At 47.7% G+C, this 25,841-nt stretch overlaps 1 protein-coding gene across 2 annotated transcripts in view; it reads left to right on the top strand.

Annotated features, from left to right (window-relative positions):
* The window catches only part of BICD2 (BICD cargo adaptor 2), a 54,187-nt gene extending 39,453 nt beyond the window's left edge, over positions 1 to 14,734 (top strand). The window contains exons 3-8 of one of the 2 annotated variants that reach the window (XM_045504612.2): positions 5,098 to 5,250; positions 6,848 to 7,282; positions 7,903 to 8,883; positions 9,147 to 9,298; positions 10,540 to 10,750; positions 12,609 to 14,734. In XM_045504612.2, coding sequence (XP_045360568.2) covers positions 5,098 to 5,250; positions 6,848 to 7,282; positions 7,903 to 8,883; positions 9,147 to 9,298; positions 10,540 to 10,750; positions 12,609 to 12,614 — 1,938 coding nt within the window. In that variant the 3' untranslated portion in view covers positions 12,615 to 14,734. Of the gene's footprint in view, positions 1 to 5,097; positions 5,251 to 6,847; positions 7,283 to 7,902; positions 8,884 to 9,146; positions 9,299 to 10,539 lie in introns of both variants that reach the window. The other variant, XM_074362995.1, reaches the window with a different exon arrangement.
* Positions 14,735 to 25,841: the final 11,107 nt, after the last annotated feature.

Below are 25,841 nucleotides of genomic sequence, written 5' to 3'. Positions count from 1 at the left end.
TGAGAAACCAGGCTGCACCTTCAACACTCTGCTTAAAAATCTCCTCAGCAAATCATCCAGGTTCCTTGCTTCCTGGTTCTGCTTTCCACCCAGCACCAGAGCATGTTCAGCCGGGTTCTCCACCACTGCCATCCAGAACAGCCTTCCTCTGCTCCTCACTGCTTCCTGAGGCCTCGCTGGGAGCACCTCTAGCCAACATCACCCCTCTCCCAATGCATTTCATGGCGGTACATGTGTTCCCTAAGACAGCTCTCTCCATGGCTCTCTTCTCTGAGTCTTACCAGAATCACCCAAAACGGTCACATTTCTACCAGTGGTCTCAAGGCGATCTGGCCTTTTCTTGTCCTGCTCCTCAAAACTCCTTCAGCCTCTGGCCATCCCCAGCTCCACAGCCACTTCCACATTGTCAGGTATTTGTCACAGCAGTGTCTTTTTCCTGTTAGTAAAGTTATGTTTGGGTTTTGGGGGTGGAGGGGGCACCAGAGCAGAGTGTGACAAACCACTGGCTGAAAATGACATTTATTCTCTTGTATTTTCTGTACCTGAAATGAAGGTACCAGCAGGACTGTGCTCCATATGGAGCCTCTCCAGCTTCTGGGTGGCAGCGACCCTCTGTTCCTTGTCTTGTGTCCCCGATGCTCCAGTCTCTGCCTCTGTCAACACCTTCTCCCTGTGCAGACTCCACGGCTCTGACAGGCCTGGGACGTCACCACTCCCACCTCTACCCTGGCCTTCCGTGGGGCCACAGGCCTGTCCTGGGGCTTGAGCTGAGAGAGTACAGACCAGCTTCAGAGTGCTCCCATGCGGGGTGGTGCTCCCTGTGCCCTGGCTCCGGCTGTGCCATGATTGGGCTTCTGCAGCGTAGGCTGCTGGCTTCTCCGCAGTCCAGACTCCCAGACTGACTTCAGTACAGCACCCCTTCCCACCTACACAGAGCTTCCCTCGGTGGCAGCTGACACCAGCTGGCAACATAGGTGCCAAGCACGGGCAGCTTTAGGGAGCCTCAGTGAACAAGACAGAGCCCCAAGCAGCACCCAGTATAGTCGGTGCTCCGTAGTAAAGGGATGGGTGATGCCCCTTGGGGTGGTTGAACACCAAGCGCAGTGCCAATATGGAGGCAGAGAGGCCACACGTCCAGGTCCCTTTCTGTGAAAGCAAATTGGTGGTTGCTAATTGGTGTGTGGTGTCTTTTTAGGGTGATGAAAATGTTTTGGAATACACAATGGTGCACAACTCTGAATAAACTATAAGCACTCAATTGTACACTTTCAGTGAGTCAGCTTAATGGTTTGTGAATCACCTCAAAGAACAAAGACGACTGTCGAGCAGTAAGACTGTGTAAGGGTTCAGCTCAGCTCAGGTTCCCGGTGCAGCCCCGGCACACGGGTTCTGGGGTGCAGAGGGCTTTGGCCTGGGCAGTTCCACTGGCCCATGGTCTGTCTCTTCTTCTCACCTCAGGACCACTTGTTTCATTGAGGGGAGTTAATTTTAAATAAAGCCCATTTCCATCGTTTGTGACCAATAGCTACCCCCCCACCCCACCCCACCCCACCCCCGTCTCACCATCTCACCTCCTGTGTCCTCCCACTCCTGAGAGCAGGCAGGTGATCCCAGCAGCTGCATCCGGCCTGCAGGGACAACGCCAAGGTGGGGTGTGCTCAGCTTGCCTTACCAAGACGGATGCAGCAAGCATGGGTTTTATATGTCAGTCATTGTGTTAGTGGGGGCTCTCCAGAGAAGCAGACCAGTAGGGTGTGTGTGTGTGTGTGTGTGTGTGTGTGTGTGTGTGTGTGTGTGTGTGTGTGTGTAGAGAGAGAGAGATTGAGAGGTTTATTGTAAGGACTTGGCTCACTCCGTTGTGGGGGCTGGCAGGTCCAAAATCTGCAGGTTGTGCCAGCTGGCTGGAGACCCAGGGAAGAACTGATGTCACAGCTCGAGTCCTAACAGGAGTTGTGCTTCCTGGGTGAGCCTTGCCTTTCTCCAGTCAGTAACTGGGTGTCTGTTTCTTCTGGTGTCGGCTCTTGGGTACCTCCCACTTAGTGAGGGGCCTGCATCCTTCCATTTGCTGGAGGTTTTGGTAGTGAGCATTTGTCAGGAGTGCTTGATACATATAATGGCTCTCTCCCCTTTCTGTTGCTTGCTTCTTTTTTTTCTTTCTTTTTCTTTTCTTTTTTTTTTTTTTCCTTTTTTTCCTTTTTTTCTTTTTCTTTTTTTTTCCTTTTCTCTTTTTTCCTTTTTTCCTTTTCTTTTTTCTTTTTTTCTTTTCTTTTTTTTTTCTTTTCTTTCTGTCCTATTTCATTTTACCAGTCCAACATTGCTGTTCTGTGTGTACTTAAATGGACTCTTAGAATCTTGTCTACAAAGCATATGCATGGATGTGATCACAAGGAACCTCAGTACCAGCAGAGAGGCCAGGATGCTGGGAGAGGAGGCTGGAGCGAGCTGTGAGGCCCGGTGGGTGACAGTGCTTCTAGCCAAGGATTCAGGTTGGGTGGTATCGGCCTCGGGGTGTCAGATCTTTGTGGATATGTGGGGAAGGCTCCTTGTAGTAGTGGAAACGGAAATGTGGGGTGAGATGGGGAGTTTGTCTAGGGCACCATTCTGCCCCCAGGAGACACTGGCCATGTCTGGAGACAGTTTCAGTTGTCACAACAGGGGAGGGGGCTGCATCCAGTGGGTAGGGCTCAAGTCACTACTAAATATCCTGTGATGTACAAGATGGCCCCAGAACATCAGCCAAGGGACCTGGTCCTGGCACACAGCACATCGTGGCAGCTGGTTAATTCCCAACAGTCTGTCTGTCTGCCTGTCTGTCTGTCTATTGATTTATTTTTATTGAAGTGTAGACAGTTAACAGTGTTGCATCAATTTCTGGTGTACAGCATAATAGTTCAGTCATACATATACATACATATATTCATTTTCATATTCTTTATCATTATAGGCTACTACAGGATACTGAGTATAGTTCCCTGTGCTATACAGTAGAAACTTGTTTATTTTATATATAGTAGTTAATATCTGCAAATCTTGAACTCCCAATTTATCCCTTCCCCTCCACTGCTAACCATAAGTTTGTTTTGTATGTCTGTGAGTCTTTTTTTAAGTAAGTTCATTTGTCTTTTTTTAAGATTTCACATATCAGTGGTATCATATGGTATTTTTCTTTCTCTTTCTGGCTTACTTCACTTAGAATGACATTCTCCAGGAACATCCATGTTGCTGCAAATGGCGTTACATTGTCAGTTTTTATGGCTGAATAGTATTCCATTGTATAAGTATACCACATCTTCTTTATCCAGTCATCTGTTGATGGGCATTTGGGCTGTTTCCATGTCTTGCTATTGTAAATAGTGCTGCTATGAACATTGAGGTGCAGGTGTCATTTTGAAGTAGAGTTCCTTCTGGATATATGCCCAGGAACGGGATTCCTGGGTCATATGATAAGTCTATTCCTAGTCTTTTGAGGAATCTCCATCCTGTTTTCCACAGTGGCTGCACCAACCTGCATTTCCACCAGCAGTGTAGGAGGGTTCCCCTTTCTCCACAGCCTCTCCAGCATGTCATTGTGGACTTTTGAGGGATGGCCATTCTGACTGTACGAGTTGATACCTCACTGTAGTTTTGGTTTGCATTTCTCTGGTAATTAGCGATATTGAGCATTTTTTCATGGGCCTATTATTGACCATTTGTATTTCTTCCTTGGAGAATTGCTTGTGTGGTCATCTGCCCATTTTTGGATTGGGGTTTTTTTTTGTTATTAAATTGTATGAGCTGGTTTTTGTTATTACGTTGTATATTATGGAAATTAAGCTCTTGTCAGTCTCGTGTTTTGCAAATATTTTCTCCCACTCCATAGATTGCCTTTTTGTTTTGCTTATGATTTCCTTTGCAGTGCAAATGCGTGTAAGTTTAATTAGGTCCCATTTGTTTGTTTTTGCTTTTATTTCTGTTGCCTGGATAGACTGCGCTCAGATGAACATTGCTAAGATTTATGTCAGAGAAATGTTTTGCCTATGTTTTCTTCTAGGAGGTTTATAGTGTCTTCTCTTAAGTTTAAGTCTTTCAGGCATTTTGAGTTTATTTTTGTGTGTAGTGTGAGGGAGGGCTCTAATTCACTGATTTACATGCTGCTGTCCAAAAGTTTTAACTGCAGAGTTTATGCTAGGTCTGCGCTCGCCTCTCTGCCTGCATGATACTTGAATATTCAAGGCAACTCAAAGGCAGGAACTCTTTTTTTACAGCATTATTGAGATAATTCACTTCCTTGCAACTCACCCACTTAAAGTGTACACTCAGTGGGTTTTAGTATATTTACAAATTTATGCACTGTCCCAAATTCAATTTTAGAATATTGCATCACTCTGGAAAGAAACCCCCTTAGCAGTCACTTTACATCCTGCCTTCCACCTGCTCCCCAGCAACCACTGATCGGCTTTCTATCTCTAAGGACTTGCCTGTTCTGGACATTTCATGCAAGTGGATTCATACAATACATTGACCACTAACACCTCTTCTTTCACTCAGAATATTATTTTCAAGATTCATTTGAGTTACAGCAGGTGTCAGTATATCATTTCTTATTATGGCTGATTAACATCCAGTCATATAAATACACCATATATTCTTTATCTCTTCATCAGCGGGTGGACAGGTGGGTTGTTTCCATCTTTGCTATTGTGAATAGTGTCTGAACATTCGTGCGCAAGTGTGCATGTGTTTTCGTTTCTGTGGGGTGAATGCCAAAGAGGGACATTGCCGGGTCAGATGGTAACTCTGTGCTGACTGTTCAAGTAGCTGTGGAGTGTTTCCATAGCGCTGCACCACTGGACGTAGTACCAGCAGCGTGTGATGAACTGCTTTTAACCCCGTTTACAGATGAAGAAACCAAAGGTCAGAGCTGGCTGAGACCTTGCACTGCCCACCTCTGTACCACACAGCCCAGGGCCCCAGCTCCCTTTCAGGTGACCGCACTGGGCAACGTGGCAGGCCTGGGACTCCAAGTCCTGGCCGTGCGGGTCACCACGGTGGGCCTGGCCGCCCTGAGCCCCCGTCTGAGCGAGGGCAGGCTGCTCACACCCGCCTTCCTCGCTGCAGATCAACCAGAACGTGGAGCTGCAGCGCGGCCGGCTGCGGGACGACATCAAGGAGTACAAGTTCCGGGAGGCCCGGCTGCTGCAGGACTACTCGGAGCTGGAGGAGGAGAACATCGGCCTGCAGAAGCAGGTGTCTGTGCTCCGGCAGAACCAGGCAAGTGTCCGCGCCAGGCCCGGCCTCACCCTTGCTTCATTCTCCCCGCAGCTGCAGGTGCTCCCTCCCTCGTGCTAGCCGACGGCCCTGCTCTGCTGTGGTCCAGGGATGTGGACGTGGGCCCGGCCCAACAAAAATGGAAAGAAATACAGGAGGTGATGAAGAGGTGACACCAAAAAATGCCAGAGGCTAGGTGTCCAGTTTCGTCTCCTCTCAGGTGCCCTGGAGGACCCTAGAGCTGTCGGCTCACCCATTCCCCCTACTGTCTCAGGTTTGCCAGCCCCCTTTGACCTTCGTGTGGTCCTGGGCCTCGAAGCCAGGTGGGCCTTAAGGAGCGGTGTGGAGACGTCTGCGCTGTCATCTCATGCCCTTGAGTAACCCTAACGAAGGGTGGGATGAGTAGGACCACTTCCACCTGGGACAGAACTGGGACAGGAGGGTCACCTCCACCCACCTGTGATAGCATGGGGACAGAAGGGTCACCTCCACCAATGACAGGACAGGGGCAGGAGGGTCGCCTCCACCTGTGACAGAGGATGATCGCTTCTTCCTGTGCTGGGACACCCAGCTGGTCCTGGGCCCTCAGGCCCCTCAAGGCCTGCACCTGCCACCCACCTCTCCTAGAACCGTAGCTCTACAGGGTGGGGACTGGAAGGACCTTTATCCCAGGAACCCCAAACATCAGAGACCTGGGTATTTAAATCCTGCATAGGGAAGCATAGCCCATGTATCTACTCTGACAGCAGAGCCTCTGAGGCCCTGACAGCCAGCAGGGAGTGGATCTCCTCCTAGGAACACAGGAGCTCTGCCTCCGGCCACGCATCAGGCCGTCTGTGACACTGCTCATCTGCAGTCACACACACGCATCCTGACGAGGGAAACCGGGCCCTGGGCCACACGTGGTAGAGCCCAGCACCTCCCTGGTGTTTTCCTACCCCGGTCCTCGACCCTCAGGGACCCTTAGTCCTGCCTCTGAGTGGTTTTGTTCCTTATTTCTTGCATAAATATCACAGAAGAATAGATGTTTTTTAACTGGCGCATAGACCCTGAGCACCCACATCAAGCATCAGTTTCTGTCTGCTCATGTCTTGTCCACCTGCAAATAGACCTTTAGCAAGCGCGACCCTGGATTCCGCCGCTCCTGCTCCTGTGTGAGCCTCTCCCAGTCTGGGTGTGTGTGCAGCCGAGGCACTTCCTGCTTCCGTGGGAGCTTTAGTTCCTTCATTTTTGAAATATGATCAGAGGTAGTGGTCACAGTGCACATCTAGGTACGCATTTTATGTATCTTAAAATACTTACGCAACTCTTAGTGTGTTACTTTAGTAGTTCTGTAGAATTTAAAATCAGCACACACTTGGTAACTTTTTAAGGCTCCTAATAAATTGGCAGCGTGGCTGTGTTCTGATTTCCACGGAGTCTCCAATCCCGAGCATGTCTCAGGCTTTGTGCTGCTCATGTCACGTGCACATGTGTCCCAGTCACAGGCGTTTCCTGTGGGCGCCTCTGAGCATCTGTAGCCTCCCATCTGCGGAGCAGGCGTGCTGCTGCTGCTTCCTGATCCCTCGGGCGCAGCAGAGTGTCGCCCTCTCTCTCACAGGTGGAATTTGAGGGCCTCAAGCATGAGATCAAGCGTCTGGAGGAGGAGACCGAGTACCTCAACAGCCAGCTGGAGGACGCCATCCGGCTCAAGGAGATCTCGGAGCGGCAGCTGGAGGAGGCGCTGGAGACGCTGAAGACGGAGAGGGAGCAGAAGAACAGCCTGCGCAAGGAGCTGTCGCACTACATGAGCATCAACGACTCCCTGTACACCAGCCACCTGCACGTGTCCCTGGACGGCCTCAAGCTCACTGACGACGCCGAGGCCCTGGCCAACGGCTTCGAGCATGGCGGCCTCGCCAAGCTGCCACTGGACAACAAGACCTCCACGCCCACCAAGGACGGCCTCCCACCGCCCTCCCCCAGCCTCGTTTCCGACCTCCTCAGCGAGCTCAACATCTCTGAGATCCAGAAGCTGAAGCAGCAGCTAATGCAGGTGAGTGGGCAGGTGGCACGGGGATCCCACCCAGCCTGGATCTCATCACAGCCCTGGGCCTTGGGCCCGCATTCCCCATCCCTGCCTCCAGTCCTGCCCGCCCATGGTGCTGGCCACCCGGACAGCACTTGCTTGACACTCTGCCGGTGTGGTGCACCTTCTTTTACTTATACTTAGTTTAAATACTGCATTACTGTTAAGTAGAAGAGCATTGCAGGTGGAAGGTGCCCAGGGAAGTAGGCTTCTGATTACAAGATTGAAGTTTGGGCACTGCCAGAGGTTTTCTTATGTCCCTCTGAAGAGCCCACATAGGGTTTCCTGTGCTGTGTCCTATAGACAGGTCACATCAGGGTTTCCTGCCCCAGCTGAGCAGAACCCCAAGGTCTTCAGCCTGGTCCCTTGGTTTGCTACATGTCTTTGAGGAGGGGGTCACTCATCCCCGCAGGCGTCTGGAGGGAAGGAGCCATCACAGCCCCACGTGTGACATCCCACCCGAATTTGCCAGAGGCTAGCAGGGTGATGGTTGTGGCTTGGCTGTGGTCACTGCTGGGACTGTCCGAGGCCCTCTGAGCGCAGGGACGCCTGTGGGCTGTTGACGGGCCCTTTCTGTGCCTTCGCAGATGGAGCGAGAGAAGGTGGGCCTGCTGGCGACCCTGCAGGACACTCAGAAGCAGCTGGAGCAGGCACGAGGGGCCCTGTCGGAGCAGCACGAGGAAGTGAGCCGCCTCACGGAGAACCTGAGTGCCCTGCGGCGCCTGCAGGCCAGCAAGGAGCGCCGGACGGCCCTGGACAGCGAGAAGGAGCGAGACAGCCATGAGGATGGCGACTACTATGAGGTGGACATCAACGGGCCCGAGATCCTGGCCTGCAAGTACCGCGTGGCCCTGGCCGAGGCCGGTGAGCTCCGGGAGCAGCTGAAGACCCTGCGCAGCGCGCACGAGGCCGGCGAGGCCCAGCGCGCCGAGGAGAAGGGCCGTCATGAGGCCGAGAGCCAGGCGCTCACTGAGAAGGTCTCTCTGTTGGAGAAGGCCAGCCGCCAGGACCGTGAGCTGCTGGCCCGGCTGCAGACGGAGCTGAAGAAGGTGAGTGACGTCGCGGGCGAGACCCAAGGCAGTCTGAGCGTGGCGCAGGACGAGCTGGTGACCTTCAGCGAGGAGCTGGCCAGCCTGTACCACCACGTGTGCATGTGCAACAACGAGACGCCCGCCCGCGTGGTGCTGGACTACTACCGTGAGAACCCTGAGGCCCGCGGGCGCCACTCCCCGGCCCTGCCCAAGGGCCCGCCAGCCACAGAGGGGGCCAGGGACGGCAGTCCCTCCCCTGGCTCCTCACTGCCCTCGCCTCTGAGTGACCCGCGCCGGGAGCCCATGAACATCTACAACCTGATCGCCATCATCCGTGACCAGATACGGCACCTGCAGGCAGCCGTGGACCGAACCACGGAGCTGTCCCGGCAGCGCCTGGCCTCTCAGGAGCTGGGCCCCGCAGCAGACAAGGACCGGGAGGCGCTCATGGAGGAGATCCTGAAGCTGAAGTCGCTGCTCAGCACCAAGCGGGAGCAGATCACCACGCTGCGCACGGTGCTCAAGGCCAACAAGCAGGTGTGCATGGCGCTCGGGTCCAGCAGGCGTGGGCCAGCGGGCGGGGCGGGGCGTTCCTCACCCTCCCTGGCCCCCCACCCCCACCCCGTGCTGGTCCTGCTGCTCCAGGAAGGACGTGAGGAAATGTCACTCAGCGCTGTGGGGAGGGGCCGGGGTCTTGAGGGGCCGCAGGCTAGCTGGGGCCCTGGTCCGGGCACTCATCGAGGCAGCAGGGCTTCCCTTGCACCTGTCCCCTGCCCATCTTCTGCTTCTCTGACCCCCAGACGGCAGAGGTGGCCCTCGCCAACCTGAAGAGCAAGTACGAGAACGAGAAGGCCATGGTGACCGAGACCATGATGAAGCTGCGCAACGAGCTCAAGGCTCTGAAGGAGGACGCGGCCACCTTCTCCTCGCTGCGTGCCATGTTCGCCACCAGGTAACACGTACCGTTCCTGTCGCTGCTCAGCAGCCCGGGAGCCTGGCCCTGTGGGAAATCACATTTCTGCTGTTGGTGAAAATCCAGGGGCCCCAATTTTGTCTCCTCTTTGCACGTGACGTGAGAAAGTTGGAAGCAAAAGGTTAAGAGGCCAGGTCCCTAGTGGCCAGGCTGGAGGCATGAGCTTCGAAGGGGAAACAGGTGGGCAAGTTACACAAGCTGTATTTGAGGTCAGTAACTGACAGATGAGGAGTTTGCCCCCTAGAACTTGGTGAGAAGTTTGTAGGTTTAGAAGGAAGGCTCCCATCCCAGCAGTCCTGGGCCCCAGTGTTCCCCCTCTGATCCTGCCAGTTGGAGTTTGTAAGGTGGTGGGCAGCAGCTTGCCTTAGGCCAGTCCTGTGGCCCGGAAACCTGGGGAAGTGGAGGCTGCTTTGAAACCTGGTTCTGGGCATTTCCCTATTCAGAGGATTGCGGCGCCACCTGCTGGCCAATGTCAGGGGGACATGGAGGGGTGTCCCCTGAATGGTCCTGGCACATCCTCCAGGGTAGGAAGGCTGAGGCTCTGGGTTAAACAGGGTTAGAACTGAGCTCAGGGCCTGCTTCACCTCGTGTCAGGGTGCTGGACATGCCCTGCATTTCAGTGATGTGGGGGAGAGGAGCAAAGACAAAGAAAGAAACTTCCAGGCCTCTCTGGAAGCTTTCTCTCCTCCGGGGCAGAATGCTTGGGGAAGAGCTCCCAGTGAGTCGGTCCTTCAGCACATGCTGTGTTGACCCTTGCTTCCTTACATCGTTTGATTTAAAAGCCTGGCTTCTCAGGTGGAACTGAGATTGCAGACTTCTGGGCAAGGATTAAGCTTGCTGATGGCCCGTGGACGGGGTGTAAGGTGGGCACACCCAACGCCCCCTCCACCCAGGCCACACTCCCTCCTCCAGGGACAGACCCAGCTCCTTATCCGCATGGGGGCACATGTCACGGTTCAGCAGATGCCAAAATGGGGCTGTTTGTGGCATCCACGTGTGCCTCTCCCAGGCTCTGGTTGGCCACTTGTCCCAGACTTACTAAGCACCTACGTGTGCATGGGCTGTTCCAGGACCAAGTCCTGCTCTCAGGTTCATCCCCACAGCCTGAGAGCCAGGTGATACCACACCTCTAGCCTGCTGCCCCTTGGCCACCTGGAGGTTACACTCTGCTGGCTCTCCCAGGTCCTTCAGCCACGCGCTCGCCTCTTGCACCCCCACAGGTGTGACGAGTACATCACGCAGTTGGATGAGATGCAGCGGCAGCTGGCAGCTGCCGAGGACGAGAAGAAGACACTCAACTCGCTGCTGCGCATGGCCATCCAGCAGAAGCTGGCGCTGACCCAGCGGCTGGAACTGCTCGAGCTGGACCATGAGCAGACCCGGCGGGGCCGTGCCAAGGCCACCTCCAAGGCCAAGCCTGGCACCCCGAGCGTAAGTCACACCTGCGCCTGCGCTAGTGACAGGGCTGAGGGTGCCGGGCTCGCTGCCCAAGTGCTCTGCGGCGAGAAGTATAACGTTTACTGTGATTAGGGCTGCGAGGTCGCCCGCTGCAGCTAACCTGCCGCACGTCACCTGTCCGCTTCACCTCAACTAACCCGGCAGCAGCGGGACCATGGTGCTAGGCTGGCCTTAACCGTGACTAACGCACAGAGGGAAGAATTTAGCCGAGGCAGCCTGCTGCTCCACCTGGACACCGCGAGCTCTGTCTGTTCCTCACCCCTCAGGACCACCCTTCACAGCTCTCAGTGGAGTAGTCATGGTGGGGTTGGAGCCGTGCGTCCTGGCAAAGATGTGGCCCCCCAGGGCCCAGGTGCCGTCGGCTCGCGCTGGGAGGGGCCGAACCTGCATTGAGACTTGCATGTTCCCTGCATGTGTCTGATGCAGTCGTGCTGCGCCAGCTCCCAGAAAGCAGTGTTAGAGGTTCCAGCCTGCATCCCAGGTGCAGCCTCGGAGGACGCTCTGTGCTTGGCACAGATTGCAGAGAGAATTACTTTGTAGTTTGTGCAGCATCTCGCTGCAAATCATATCTGGGACAGAAGTACCGAATTCCTTTCCCCAAACCCAGAGATAGAGCAGCCCTGAGCCCTGCGTCCTCCAGCCCAGGCACACTCGTGCACTGGGCACCGGTCGTGCTCGAGGCGCAGGCACACCTAGCCACACCCTGAGGCCAGAGCTCGGCAGCCCAGCTTCTCTTTCTGAGATCTGCATGCTTGTCTGGTGGCCTGCAAGGTGACCAGTTGGCAAGCCAAAGGCCTGGGTTTGTTTTCAATAAGGAAACCTTCCCAAGTGCCTGGCCAGACCTCTGTCCTTTTGTACGTAGGGTGTCCCCAGCTTTCGGGTGGGTTTTTTCACCCTCTGCCCATTATCAGGCCTTCCTCCGGGGGGGCTTCACACTCCCAAGAAACAGGGCTCTAGAAACCCCCTGAGTCGCCAGGGAGCCAGGCTGAAATGAGGGACTGGGTCCCATAGCTGTCGCCTGAGCCCAGACCAGTGTGGGAAAGGAGCCTTGCATGGACCCTGTGCTGGTTCTCGGATTCACAGTGGGAAGGATATGCTTCTTGGCAGTCAGTGCAGTTCCGAGGGGTGGTGACAGGCGGGAAAGGCAGCCACAGGATGTCCCCGTTCTCAGAGGCAGCAGCCACACCAGAGCTTTGGCAGCAGAACCTCTCCCAGTATTTCTCTCCTTGTCACGTCATCCATGGGGGCCACCAGCAGTAAAGCTGCAGTCTCCCTGGATGCAAGTCCTTGCCTCCTCTCTCTGTGGCCCAGAGGGGGAGTTTGCGTTGCCCCTACACACAGCTGTCTGCCCCCGTTCCACTCTTCCCCAGTTGCCAAGTGTGTCTCAGTCCCCAGCAGACTCCAGGCGCTGCCCAGACCAACTGGGGTTTGGCAGACCGCCAGGGTGGTGAAGCTGCGTAGGATGGACCATATGTGTCCTCCCTTCCAAGTGCCCGTCCCCAGCCCCCGGCCACTTTGCTGATGGGATGTCAGGTCTTGGATTCCCCTTCCACCTGAGGTGTCAGGCCATCCCCCTTCAGCAAACGGGACCTGCAGGGGCACAGCTGCCCGCTGGCCCCGCACACTGCTTCTGCCCTCCTCGCCAAGCCCGGCACGCCGCTTCCCTCCAGACTCGTAACGGGTCTTCACGAGGCCCTTGGAGCTGGCGGCCCCCCGCTAACACACGCAGGTCTTCTCCGCTGCCAACTAACACACCTGTGCCCTCACGGCTTGGTGAGAGCTTCAGTTGCCTGACAGGTTCTAACGCTGTCTTGTTTTCTCCCGTTTCCAGCTGTAGAGTAGCTGCTGGGAGGACTCGGCCGCCGGCCCTGTCACACTGCAGCCCCTCCCCCCTCCCGTGGGCCCACGCAGAGGAAGGAAGGGCAGCCTAAAAGTCCACTTAGAAATGGTTTTGGATATGCCACTGCAATTCTTTTCAAAATAGCATTCCCCAAGTTTTTAATGGCAGAGGGAAAAAAAAAAAGCTTTAATGTTGAGAATGCTGCCAGCTGCTGCTTGGAAAGGCCTTTGTGCAAGTGCTGAAGAACCCGCTTGGACGGCGACCACCAGGCTCGCTTAGGAACCCTCTAGAAACACTCACCACTGGGGTCTCCCTGTTACACACGCTCCTTTTTTATCTGATCAACCTGTGCACTTTTGATACTTTGATATTATATTTGCTTCTTTAATCCCTGGCATAGAGATGGTCTCAGATGCCGTAGTCTGTCTCGTGGTCCTGCAGCGCTCCGTCTTAGCTCCCAGTAGTGTGTTGATCTGATATCAGCACGGGACACAGACGTGTCCTCTCGCGTGTAGCTCTAGGCTGTTTAGGTGAAGGCTTCAACCCGGCAAGGAGCCCAGCTAACTGTATCCACGCTGTGGTTCAGCAGCCGTTTAGATCATACGGCATTGTGGTTCGTGTTTGAAATTACAGATTTTAAATGCCATGTTCATTAAGAAATCCAGGGTATTCCGATTCTGGGGTTTTTTCATATTGTATTATTATTATTCTTAGGAATAGTTCAATGTAACAAGAAGAAAACTTGACCTTTGCTCTGGTTAAGCAGTAAAAGGCACTTGAAGACAAAAGGATAAATTATTGAATGAGTAGTATTACCTACAAATTCCAGAATTTTCTGGGTTTTAGGACATTGTGAAGCATGACTGATTAACAGAATTTTATACAACTGTACCAGTGAAATTCCAAATTGGAATTGTTTTGTTACTCTGGTTGTTGTGCCAAATTATGGTACACTTAGAAAATCCTACAGTCGTTGATTTTTAAGGTGTTCTATTTCAACGCCTTTTTGTTAGTAACCATTGCCAGCAGTGCCTTCATCGGTTAAGGGAGGTGTCCCAGCTTGGTGTATTCTAAAACAGGCAGTGAAGAGCTAGTTGGGAATGTTGGGGGCCTGTGTGGCCCCGTCCGTGTGAACAGGTGTGCACCTTCAGACCTGAGCCTGGGCGTCTTCATCGAGGGAAAGAAAACAGCAATTGTACAAAATTCTGTTAGTCAGTGATGCTTTACTGCGCAGATCCTTGCAGATTCAGGGGCTGAGTAAACGAAAGTGAACGCAAACCTTGGGTGTGCTTTGGGAACCGAATGGACTTTGCGGGACAAGTTAAGCAAGCTGTGTGAATAGCACGCCATGTTTGTGAAGGCGGAGGCGGGGGCGGGGGCGCCGGCCCTGTCGGCCGCGGGCAGGGGGTGAGGGTGAGCCGCAGTGCTCTTTGCAAATGAGAGAGAGAGAGAGACGCTCTGTATTCTCTTGCTTGGTGTAACTAATCACTGTCAGTTTCAGGAAACAGAAGTCGCTGAAGCCCCTTAGCAAACCAGGTCCGCGTCCCGTCCTGCTTTGCTGAGCGAGGTTGCGCGAATGATCGAATTGGTACCCGCGGAGGAAGAGGAAGTCTCCTCCCTTCTTCAAAATTCAGGACAAATTATAATAATATACGTAGCAGGAATGAAAGAGTTCTGTTTCCTGGAATAAGCATTTCTTATTCCTAGTCGTAGGGACCCCTATTTTTACCTTCTCTTACAGTGTTGATTCTTAAGAAATAATGTTACATTTACGAAAACTTCATCTGTATGGGGTATTTATTTGCAATGATGTCTGAGTACTGTATTTTTTTCTGTGCATTACCTTAGTGTCAGAATATTGTCTTTATTTTAAGATCATATGCATGTTCTCCTGCCAAGGAACCTTTACACAGACCCAAACAAACAAAAAAATGCCTTGAGATTCTGAGAAAACAAGGCCCAGCATGAAAAAGGAATAGGAAGGAGAAATTAGTCACGACTTGGGACACCAGACATACGGCGTGAGTGTCTGCAAAACCAGTGCACATAGGAACAGTGGGCCTGGGTAAAGGGTCATGTTGGTAGGACCAGTAAATAAAGAATAATAAAAAGACAAAGCATAGTCTTGTTCTCTGTGGCTGCTCTGACCCCCCCGCTCCAAGTGACTGTGGGTCTGCACCTGAAACTCTTGCTGTCTGGACTGAGGAACAAGTAGACGCAGGCAGCAAGAGTTACTTGTTGGTCAGCACAAACCCACATTCATCCACAGGAGTGTGTTCAAGGCACGCTGAGCTCGTCCAGGGATTGCTTGTGAATTTGAACATGGGGGACACATCCTATCCGAGGGAACAGGAAGTCTTGGGGACACTCTGCCTCTCCTTCTGACAGTCTCATTCAGGCCTGAGTGACTTCACGCAAACCCCAGAGCTTCCCTCAGGGAAGCTGTCTGAGGCCAGGGTCCCACTGCCCTGGCATCTCCCCAGGACCCCTCCCTCTGCTACTGAGAGGCCCCTCCCCCTGATGATCCCCAGCTGTCCCATTGTAGTATTGTGGGCCCATAATCAGTTTAAAACTTTCTTTCAAAAGGCTTATTTTTCTCACTCAGTAGCTAGAAGGAATCTTCTTTCCCTACTGGCCTGTCACCCTAAGGGCCCCTGGAAGATGGTGAGAAGAGAGCCTGCAACAGATGTGGAGGAGACCCTCAGGAGGAGGGGGCATTGGCAGTTGACTCACCAGAGCAGGCTCCTTTCCAGGTGGGGACACCACCTGGCCCTTGGCACCCACGATGTGCATAGTGCATCATGGCTACGACCCAGTCCTTCCTGTTGGGGTGTTTGATTTGCAAAAGCATGTATGCCAAGGTCTTCCCAACCCCTCAGTGTGCTTTGGGTCCTCGCAGACTTGGTTCTTCATTTCACAGGTGGAGTGGCATCCTCCCGAGTGGCTGTGGTCCTGGGAGCCTATGGGAGGGGCCAGTTGGCATTGAAAGGCCTTCCACTCAGTCTTCCCTTCCAAAAAAGAATGTCCGTGTTTCTACCACCCCCTGCAGTGGTTTTCACCCCCACACCCCAGCAGGTTAGCAGAGCTGGAAACAACAGTGCCAGCTTGGAGACAGACCTTACAGTAGCTGACTTCCCTTGGCTGACTTAACCTCCCTGAGCCTCAGTTTGCCCTCTGTAAGTTGGGGGTGGTTATTCTTTGCTCGAAGGTTGTTGTAAAGCTTTAAGCCCTGTGTGCAGCAGGTGTTCAACAAATGACTTGCTTGAATGTGGCTCTTGCTGCTATTATCATCACCAAGGTCTGGGATGCCACTCCATGGAGCTGGGCCTCTTTCCTGTGGGGAGTGTGATTTTAGGTCAACTTTTTATCAAAACATAAGTTACATTCAGAAGAGTGCACACATCTTAATGTACAGGCCACTTTTGCACACATTGAACACAGCTGTGTAACCAGCAGCTATAAAGTTTCCTGGGCCCCCCAGGAGTGCTTCTGGGGGCACATTAATGAGATATCTTTGCCTGCCTGCCATGGCAGGGTGCTAGGCTGCCTGCTGTTCATGGGAGCCTCCTGGGAAAACAAGCATGCCTACATTCTGACATCACTGACAGGGAATTTTGGTTTGCCTCTGCTCACCTTCAGTTGTGTCCAGACAGCAGAGCTGGAAGAGCTGTGTGTTATCGCCTTGTCAAATTTCTTGTGGGCAAACACAGCAGCCCTTGAGTTTGCTTTGGTCATCCATGAACTTGCCTTTGTCAGCCTAGGTCCCTGGAGTGCAGCACTCCCCCACCCACCAGAGCACCTCGCTCCTAAGCAAAAGGCAGTGCCACAGTGCCTCAGCACAGAAAAGGCCTCCCCACGTGCGTACTGTGAGCCCACCCCCTCATGGGCCTCCTAAGAGGTGAGAAAAATATGAATCACTGGACACACACACCAGGATCCCTCTATTCCTCTCTCAAGGAATCAAGATTTGTTTTATTTCCCCTAAGGTGTTTGTGAAATACAGCACGCATACATAAGAGTGCAAGCAAGTGTACCAGCTGGATATTTGCAAACTGAACACACTGTGCGGCCACCATCAAGATGGGAAGCAAATGAGGGCAAGAAGCCCCCTAAAGCCCTCGTGCTCCCTGCACCCACTCCCTCCCTGGGACAGCTCCCTCAATCTGTCAGCGCAGGTCACTTGTGCCTCCTTCTGTACTTTGTATGAATGGAAGCATACCGTAAAGACCCAGACCTGTGGTATGTTTACTCATCAAACTGCATTCATTTCTCACGCAGTCATTGAGCTATGCGTTTACGAGTGACTCGGTTTTGATTCAAAGATAAAAATCAATTGCATGTACATAATGGGGAAAGATAACCCATGCAAACAGCAGCCAAAAGAAAACAGGAGTGACAGTACTAATATGAAACAAACTAAGACAAAAAATTGTTACAAGAGACGAAGAACATTATCTAATGATAAAAGAGTCAATTCAAGAATATATAACAATTATAAACATACATGCAACAAACAACAGAGCACCATTTTTAAAAATATAGTGGGGTATTGGCAAAAGATTAGACAAATAGATGAATGGGACAGAATAAGGGATGGTACTGGAGCAACTGAACATCCACATGCAAAATTTTTTAAACTATTCTTTATGATACAATAAAGATGTATATATGTCATTATATATTTGTCAAAACCCATAGAATGTACAAGACCAAGAGTGAATCCTAATACAAACCACGGGCTTTATGCAAAAATGATGTATCATTGATTATAACAAATGTACCACTCTGGTGCCAGATGTTGATAGTGGGGGAGGCCTTGCATGAGTATATGGGAATTATTCTGGGCTTTGTGCTTAATTTTGCTGTGAACTTAAAACTTAAAACTTGAACTCCGGAAAATAATCTATTTTTTAAAGTCTTCCGACAAAGAAAAGCTGAGGACCAGAAGACTTCATTAATTCTACCAAACATTAAAAAGAATTAACACCAATCCTTCTCAAACTCTTCTAAGAAAAAGGAGAAAGCAGACTTATTCCAGGAGGGCAGTGTTGGGCTGATACAAAAATTCTTGGAAAGGAAAGCTGAAGACCAGTGTCCTCTATTATCAGATTATACGTGTACAAAGTCCACAACAGGAGACTAGGACACCAAATCCAATAGCATGTTAAAGTATTGTATAGCATGATCAATGGAGACTTATTCCAGGAAGGCAAGAGTGGTTCAACATATGAAAATAAATGTAATGTTATATTGACAGAGTGAAAGAAAAGAAACCTTATTACCATCTCAATAGATGCAGGTGCATTTGACAAAATCTAACACCCTTTCATGATTAAACAAAAAAAGTTCAACAGATTAGGAGTAGAAGGGAATTTTCTCAGTTTGCCAAAAACCCACAGCTAACATCATCCTTAATTGTTTAAAGATTGAAAATCTCCACCATAACATCAGGAACAAACCACAATATCCATTCTCACCACTCCTACTCAACATTGCTCTGGAACATCTGGCCAGGACATCAAAATGGAATAAAAAGTACCCAGATTGGAAAGGAAGAAGTAAAACTATTTCTATTCACAGATGATATGATCTTACATATAGAAAATCCTAAAGAATGCACACACACAATATTAGAGTTAGTAAGCAAGTTGGAAAAGGTAGAAAGATAAAAAATCAATATAGAAAAATCAGTTGCATTTCCATACATTATCAATAAATAGCACAAAAATGAAATTAAAACAGTTCCACTTAAAATAGCAACAAAAGTATTAAAATACTTGAGACTATTTCAAAACTTACTACAAATTTAGAGTACTGAAAACAATATAGGACTGTCATAAAGACACATGTAGAATAAAATGTAACAGAGAACCCAGTAATAAACCCTTGCATATGTGGTCAAATTATTTTTTGACAGTGGCACCATGACCATTAAATAAGGGAAGGACCGTCTTTTCAACAAAAGATGCTGGAAAATTGTATGCACACATACAAAAGAATGAAGTTAGAACCTTATTTTACTCCATATACAAAAATTTACTCAAAATGGATAAAAGACCTAAAAATAAGAGCTAGAGTTATAAAACCCTTAGAAGAAAACAGGGGGTAAGCGTCATAACATTGGATTTGGCAGTGACTCTTGGATGTGACACAAAAGCCCTTCCCCCTCTGAACTGACTTCCAGAGACTTAAAAGTCTGGCACCCTTCCTCCTGCCACTCCATTTTCTGCTTTTCCCCTTTCAGGAGCCAGACTTTAAAGACTAGGACACTTGAAAAACAACTGCATGTATGGGAAAAATTAGAAACTGATGGCTTGACCAAGGAAAGGCTCAGAAAAGACCTAATAAGATCTTAAGTTTATACCTCAGGCTGATCCTCAGCACAGAGACAGCCTACAACAATAAAAAATAGTAACAAAAACAGTAGGGGGAGAGGAGGTATAGCTCAGAGGTAGAGCACCTGTTCAGCAGGCAGGAGGTCCTATGTTCAATCCCCAGTACCTCCATTAAAATAAATAAATAAACCTAATATCTTCCCCAGCCCAAATAAAAAATAATAATAATAAAAAAATTTTTTAAAGCAGTAAACCCTGGGAAAGGGGAAGAATCTGATTTTCAGAGTTACCACATTTTTAGATTCAAATGCTCAGTGTCCAACAAAAGTTAAAAAAATCACAAGATACACAAACAAGAAAATATGGCCTATGTGAGGGGAAAAAATAATTTAACAATCTGTTTCTAAAAAAAACGTAATGACTAGTATATTAGACAGATTTTAAAGCAACTGTCTTAAAGATGCTCAGAGAAGTAAAGGAAGATGTGGGGAAAGTAAAAAAAAAAAAAAAGTGTGAACAAAATGGAATAATCTGTAGAAAAGATTTTAAAAACTGAGAAGAAACCTAAAAGAAATTCTAGTGCTATGAAGTACAATAAGTGAAAAGAAAAATTCACTAGAGGGATTCAAAGGCATATATGAGCAGTGAGAAGAAAGAATCAGTAAACTTGAAGGTAAGACAATGGAAATTATTGAGGCTGAGAAACAGAGAAAAGAATCAAGAAAAGCAACCAGAGCCTCAGGGACCTGTGGGACAATATTAATAAGACCATCATATGCATTGAGGGAGTCACAGAAGGAGAAGAGACAGAAAAAGAGCCAGGGAGAAAACTTGAAGAAATTATGGTTGAAACTTCCCAAACTTGATGAAAGATACTAATATAAACATCCAAGGAGCTCAACTAACTCCAAATAAGATAAACTCAGAGACCTAATCAAACTTTTAAAGGAGAAAGAGAGAATCTCGAAAGCAGCAGGAGAGAAACAAGGGATTTCTCATCAGAAACGCTGGATATTAGAAGATAATGGCCAACATAATCAAAGTACCAAAGGGAAAAAAATCTGTCAATCAAGAATCCTATGTCTGGCAAAACTGTCCTTTAAAAGTGAGAGAGAAATCAAGACATTCCCAAATAAACAAAAGCTGAGGGAATTTGTGACCAATAGACCTTCCCTGCAAGAAATGCTTAAGGGAGTCCTGCAAATTGAAAGGACACTAGACAGCAACTCGGAGCAGTATGGAGAGTAAAGATTTCAGTAAAGGTAAATCCATGGGCAATAATAAAATCTAGTATTATTGTAACATGGTCTGCAATTGTACTTTTTGTTTTCTGCATGATTTAAGAGACTAAAACATTTGAAGAAAAAATCAATATAATTTTAGTTTATAACTCCAAATCCTGTTTTCTGAATAATTAATGGGACTAATACATTTAAAAGAATTATTAGTTTATGTTTGGGAGCACAGAATGTATCCAGATGTAATTTGATGACATCACAACTGAAAAGAATGGGGACAGAACTGTAAAGGGGCAGAGTTTTAGATATTATTTAAGTTGCTATATATTCAAATTGAAATGTTATAACTTTAGAATATTATATGTAGTCCCCATGGAAAATAGCTAGGAAATATACACGAAAGAAAAGGATGAAACTTAAACATTTCACTACCAAAAAATCAACTAAGCACTAAAGAACACAGGAATACAGGAAATAAGGGACCGAAAAAGCCATAGGGCGTATAGAAAACAGATAATGACAAGAGTTCTCCTTCTCAGTAATTACTTTAAATGAAAAGGGATTAAACTTTCCAATCAAAAGACGGAGATCTGCAGAATGGATAAAAATGCACGTTCCAACTATATGCTTCTACAAGATACTCACTTGAGGTCTAAAGACGTAAACAGGATGGAAAGTGAAAGGATGGAAAAAGATACTGCATGCAAATAGTAACCAAAAGAGAGCAGGAGTGACTATGCTAATACCAGACACAATAGACTTTAAATTTAAAAAGTTTACAGTAGACCAAGAAAGACATTATACACACACACACACACACACACACACACACACACACACATATACATATATATACACACACATATATGTATATATACACATATATATACATATATACACATACACACACACATATATGTATTAATAAAAGGTTCAGTACAGCAAAAAGATACAAGCATTTAACCACCAAATGACAGACCATCAAGATATTGAAGCAAAAACTGACAGAATTGAAGGGAGAAAAAAAACGGGTGTACAATACTAATTGTGAACTTCAATACCCGACCACAGTGATGGATAAGACACCCAGATAGGAGATAAACAGGAAATGGAGGACATAAACAATACAATAAGCCAACTAGAACTAATGGACACGCACAGAATGCAGAACACCCCAACAACAGCACCGCCACATACGTTCTTCTCAAGTGCACATGAGACATTTTCCAGGGTAGACTGTGTGTTTGGCCACAAGTTAAATCTCAATAGATTTTGAAAGATAGAGATCATACAAAATATCTTCTCTGGCCACAGTGGGATGAAGTTAGAAATCAATAACAAAGAAAACTGGAAATTTTACACACAAAAAATAAACAACACATTTTATTTTCTAATTTTTTTGTGGGGGGAGGTGATTAGGTTTACTTATTTATTTATTTTTAGAGGAGGTACTGGGGGTTGGATCAAAGAAGAAGTCAGAAAGGAAATTAGAAAATACTCAGAGATAAATGGAAACAAAAACACAACATACCAAAAACTTAACAGGATGCAGAGAAAGCAATGCTAAGGGGGGAACATATAGCTATAAATGTTTACATAAAAACAAGAAATATCTCAAATCAACAACCTAAATTTGCAACTTAAAGAAAATGAAAGAATAAACTAAAGCCAAAGAGCTAGCAAAAGGAAGGAAATAATAAGGATCAGAGCACAGATAAATGGAACAGAGAGGAGAAAAACGATAGGGAAAATTGATGAAACCAAAAGTTCATTCTATAAAAGATCTACAAAATCAATAAACTTTAAGCCAGATGAACTAGGAAGACAATAGAGGACTCAAATGATTGAAATCAGAAGTGAAAAATGGGACATTACTACTGAATCTACAGAAATAAAAGGATTGTTAAGAGTACTATGAACAATTACATGCGAACGAATTAACTAACTAGGAGAAAAGGACAAACTCCTAGTGGTGGGGGAGGTCATGGAGATGTGACTGCTGGTCAACCCACGAGCCGGACCCAGGCAATTGGAGGCTTCCCATCCCCTTCCCTTTCCTTGAAATGTGTGTTCTGTTTACTGTCCCTGTTACCAGAAGCTGCCCCAAGGACACAGCCTTGAGGAGAAACGTGGCGCTGAGACTATCTGGATGATTACATGACTGAACCTAGTTAAGGCCTCTGTATAAACTTTTAAGGTTATGAAGGCAGGTATGAAAATCTACTCATCTTGTGGCTGCCCAAGACAAGTAAGTTCCCTTGCTTATTAAACTTGCCACCTCCCAATGTAAAGTGTTCTGCTTCTTCCTGTGGTCTCTCTGCCATCGTGAGGGCAGGGTCCAGTTTCAGGTTACATCCTGGAATCTCCCAAGGAGGTTGTGAACCAACTAGAAACACAAAACCTACCAAGACTTCACAAATTGTGAAGCAGTAGAAAATCTGAGTAGACCTATTACTGGTGAGAGGATCACATCAGTGATCAAAAACCTCCAAAGAAAAGCCCTGGACTAGATGGCTTCACCAGTGAATTCTAATAAACATTCAAAGAATAGCTAATACCAATCATTTTCAAGTGTTTCCAAAAACTGAAGAGGAGGGAACACTTCCTAACTCATTCTATCAGCCCAGTATAACCCTGATCCCAAAGCCAGACAAAAACACTCCAAGAAAGGAAAACTGAACACCAATATCCATTATGAACATTGCTGTCAAAATCCTTAACAAAATACTAGCAAACAGAATTCAGCAGCATATTAAAAAGTTTATGTACCAAACAAGATTTATTCTTGGAATGTGAAGATGTTTCAGTGTATGAAAATTGATCAATGTGATATATACCACAACAACAAAACAAAGGGGGGAAAACGTGAGATTACCTCAATTGATGAAAAAGCATTTGACAAAATTCAACATCCTTTCATGATTAAAACTCTGAAAAAAATAAAAATATAAGGAAACTGCCGCCACATCATAAAAGCCATATATAAGAAAACTGCAGCAAATATAAAACTTAAGGTTGAAAGATTGAAAGCTTTTCCTCTAAGTTGGGAACAAGGTAACAATGCCTGCTTTCATTACTTCTATTTAATATAAGACTGAAAGTTCTAACCAGTGCAATCAGGCAAGAAAAAGAGATAAAAGGCTTTCAAATGGAAAGAAAGAAATGAAATTATCTTTTTGCAGATGATATGATATTATATGCAGAAAATCCTAAAGAACCTACAAAAAAGATCTAATAACTCAGTAAGGTTTTAGGATACAAAATCAATGCACAAAAATCAGTTGCATTTTTATACAAGAGCAATGAACAATCTGAAAAGGAAATTTTTAAAAATCATTTAATTTACAATAGTACAAAAATAAGATACTTGAGAATTAATTTAATGAAGGAGGTAAAAGAGTTGAACAATAAAAATAACAAAGCATTGTTGAAAGAAATTAAAGAAGACATAAATAAATGCAAACATACCCCATGTTTATGGGTTAGAAGACTTGACATTGTTAAAATATCAGTATTACTCAAAGCAATCTACAGATTCAATGCAATCTCTATCAAAATCTTAATGACTTTTTTTTTTTTGCAGAAATAGAAAAACCCATCCTAAAGTTCATACAGAATTTTAAGGGACCCTGAATAGCCAAAACAATCCTAAGAAAGAAGAATACATATAAAACATTAAACTCTTAAAAGAAAATATACACAAAAGTCTCATGACATTGTATTTGGCAATCACTTCTTGGATATGACATCAAAGGTACAGTAAGCAACAAAAGAAAAAAATAGGCAAACTGGACTTCATGAAAATTTTTTAAATTTTGTATATCAAAAGTCTTTCTCCACAGAATGGGAGAATGTATTTACTAATCATATATCTGATAAGGGATTAATAACCAGAATATAAAGAGACCTCCTGAAGCAAAAACAAAAACCCTTTTCAAAAATGTGGAAAAGATTTGAGTAGACATGTCGCCAAGGAAGAGAGTCCAATAGCAAATAAGCACATGAAAGGATGCTCAACATCACTGATCATCAGGGAAAAGCAAATTAATACCTCACAGCCATTATGATCAAAAAAAAAAAAAAACAGAAAAGAAAGAGAAAAAAAAGGAAACAGGTCTTGTCAAGGCCATGGAGAAACTGAAACCCTTGTGCACTGTCGGTAGGAATGTAAATGGTATAGCTGGTGTGGGAAACAGCAGAGAAGACGAAAAATTAAAAATAGAATTACCATATGACCCAGCAATTCAATTTCTGGGTGATACACGCAATGACTTGGAAGCAGGATCTCAAAGAGGTATTTGTACACCCATGTTCATAGCATCCTTATTCACAACAGCTGAAACATGGAAGCAACGTGTCCACCAATGGATGAATGAACAAAATGCAGTATATACACACATTTCGCCTTAAGTAGAAAGGAAATTCTGACACACGCTTCAACATGGATGAAGCTTCCTCCACAGCAGTGGAGTAGGTTGCGTGCGTTAGGAACACATTATATAGGAACATTTTGTACTTGCAGTTTTTCTTTGCACCTAAAACTGCTCTAAAAGGAAAGTTTATTAATTAAAAAAAAATTCTTCATGACTTCTCATTGCACTTAAACAAAGACCCAGCCCCTCATCCTGCCTGCCTTTGCCCTCCCCACCCAACTCCAGTCCTGCTGGCCTCTCAGTCCCCTGAGCAGGCTCTTCCCTGGACCACTTCTCAGCTCCCCGCTGTCAGCCCGGCCCCCACCCTCCCACTTTAGCTCCCGTTCCTCCCCACTCTGGGGTGACATGCACGATGCCCCACAGTGGGCTGCAGACAACCTAGTGGCATTTACCTCCCTGGGAATGTGTGGACAGTGGGCAGTCTTAGGAGGGTAATTTCCACCCAGGGGGCATTTGGCTCTTTCTGGAGACATTTTTCGCTATAACCGTGTAGAGCAGGTGCCATTGCCTGCCCCGCCATGATCCAGCCCTTTTTCACTACCGCCTACAAGCACTGCATAATCCAAAGATTCAAGGAAGTCCCAGCGTGCCTTGAATCTTCTTCCCAAGTTCCGAGGGCTCCTCCCTCACCACTCTTGTGGGGGGCTGGCCCCAGGTGCCTCCCCTGCTTCTCCTACCATCCTGCTGGGCTTCCTGGGCGCCTCCTGCTCCGCCTTCACCCTCTTGGAGGCTTCCTGCCCTTTGCACACCACTAAGCCAAACAGACCCAAGTATCGCCCGTGAATGTTCTCTGCCACCAGGGGTGCATCCTCACTGCTTCCAGTCTGCTCCGTGGCTCTCTGTGGCCCAGGCGATGGCCAGTTCCAATCCGGCTGAACCGCAGGCAGGCTGAGGTGTTTCAGACCCTTCCCTCGGCCACAGTTGCCCACCTGCAGCACACACTGGCCAGGAACTCAAAGTCCAGGGCACCCTGCTGGACTCACGCGGTTCTTTCCTCCTTCACGCTCATTAAACCAGGTAAATGAGCCAGTGCCCTCGCCCCAGCTTGTGGACCATGATGTGTCTGCAAGAATGGCCTTTGTCTCTGCCTTTTCAGAGTCCCCCAGAATAGACACCACGTCTTTTTCTAGATCTTGTGTCGGTCATCCAACACACTCATTCTCCTCGCTCATCACTTCTCAGTCACTAACTGCCTGGAGCATGCCTCGGAAACACCAT

This window comes from Camelus bactrianus, chromosome 4 (genome assembly GCF_048773025.1).
Source record: "Camelus bactrianus isolate YW-2024 breed Bactrian camel chromosome 4, ASM4877302v1, whole genome shotgun sequence".
NCBI lineage: Eukaryota > Metazoa > Chordata > Mammalia > Artiodactyla > Camelidae > Camelus > Camelus bactrianus.
The sequence above is the reverse complement of the archived record's forward strand: the minus strand, read 5'-3'. Positions and strand labels throughout refer to the sequence as shown.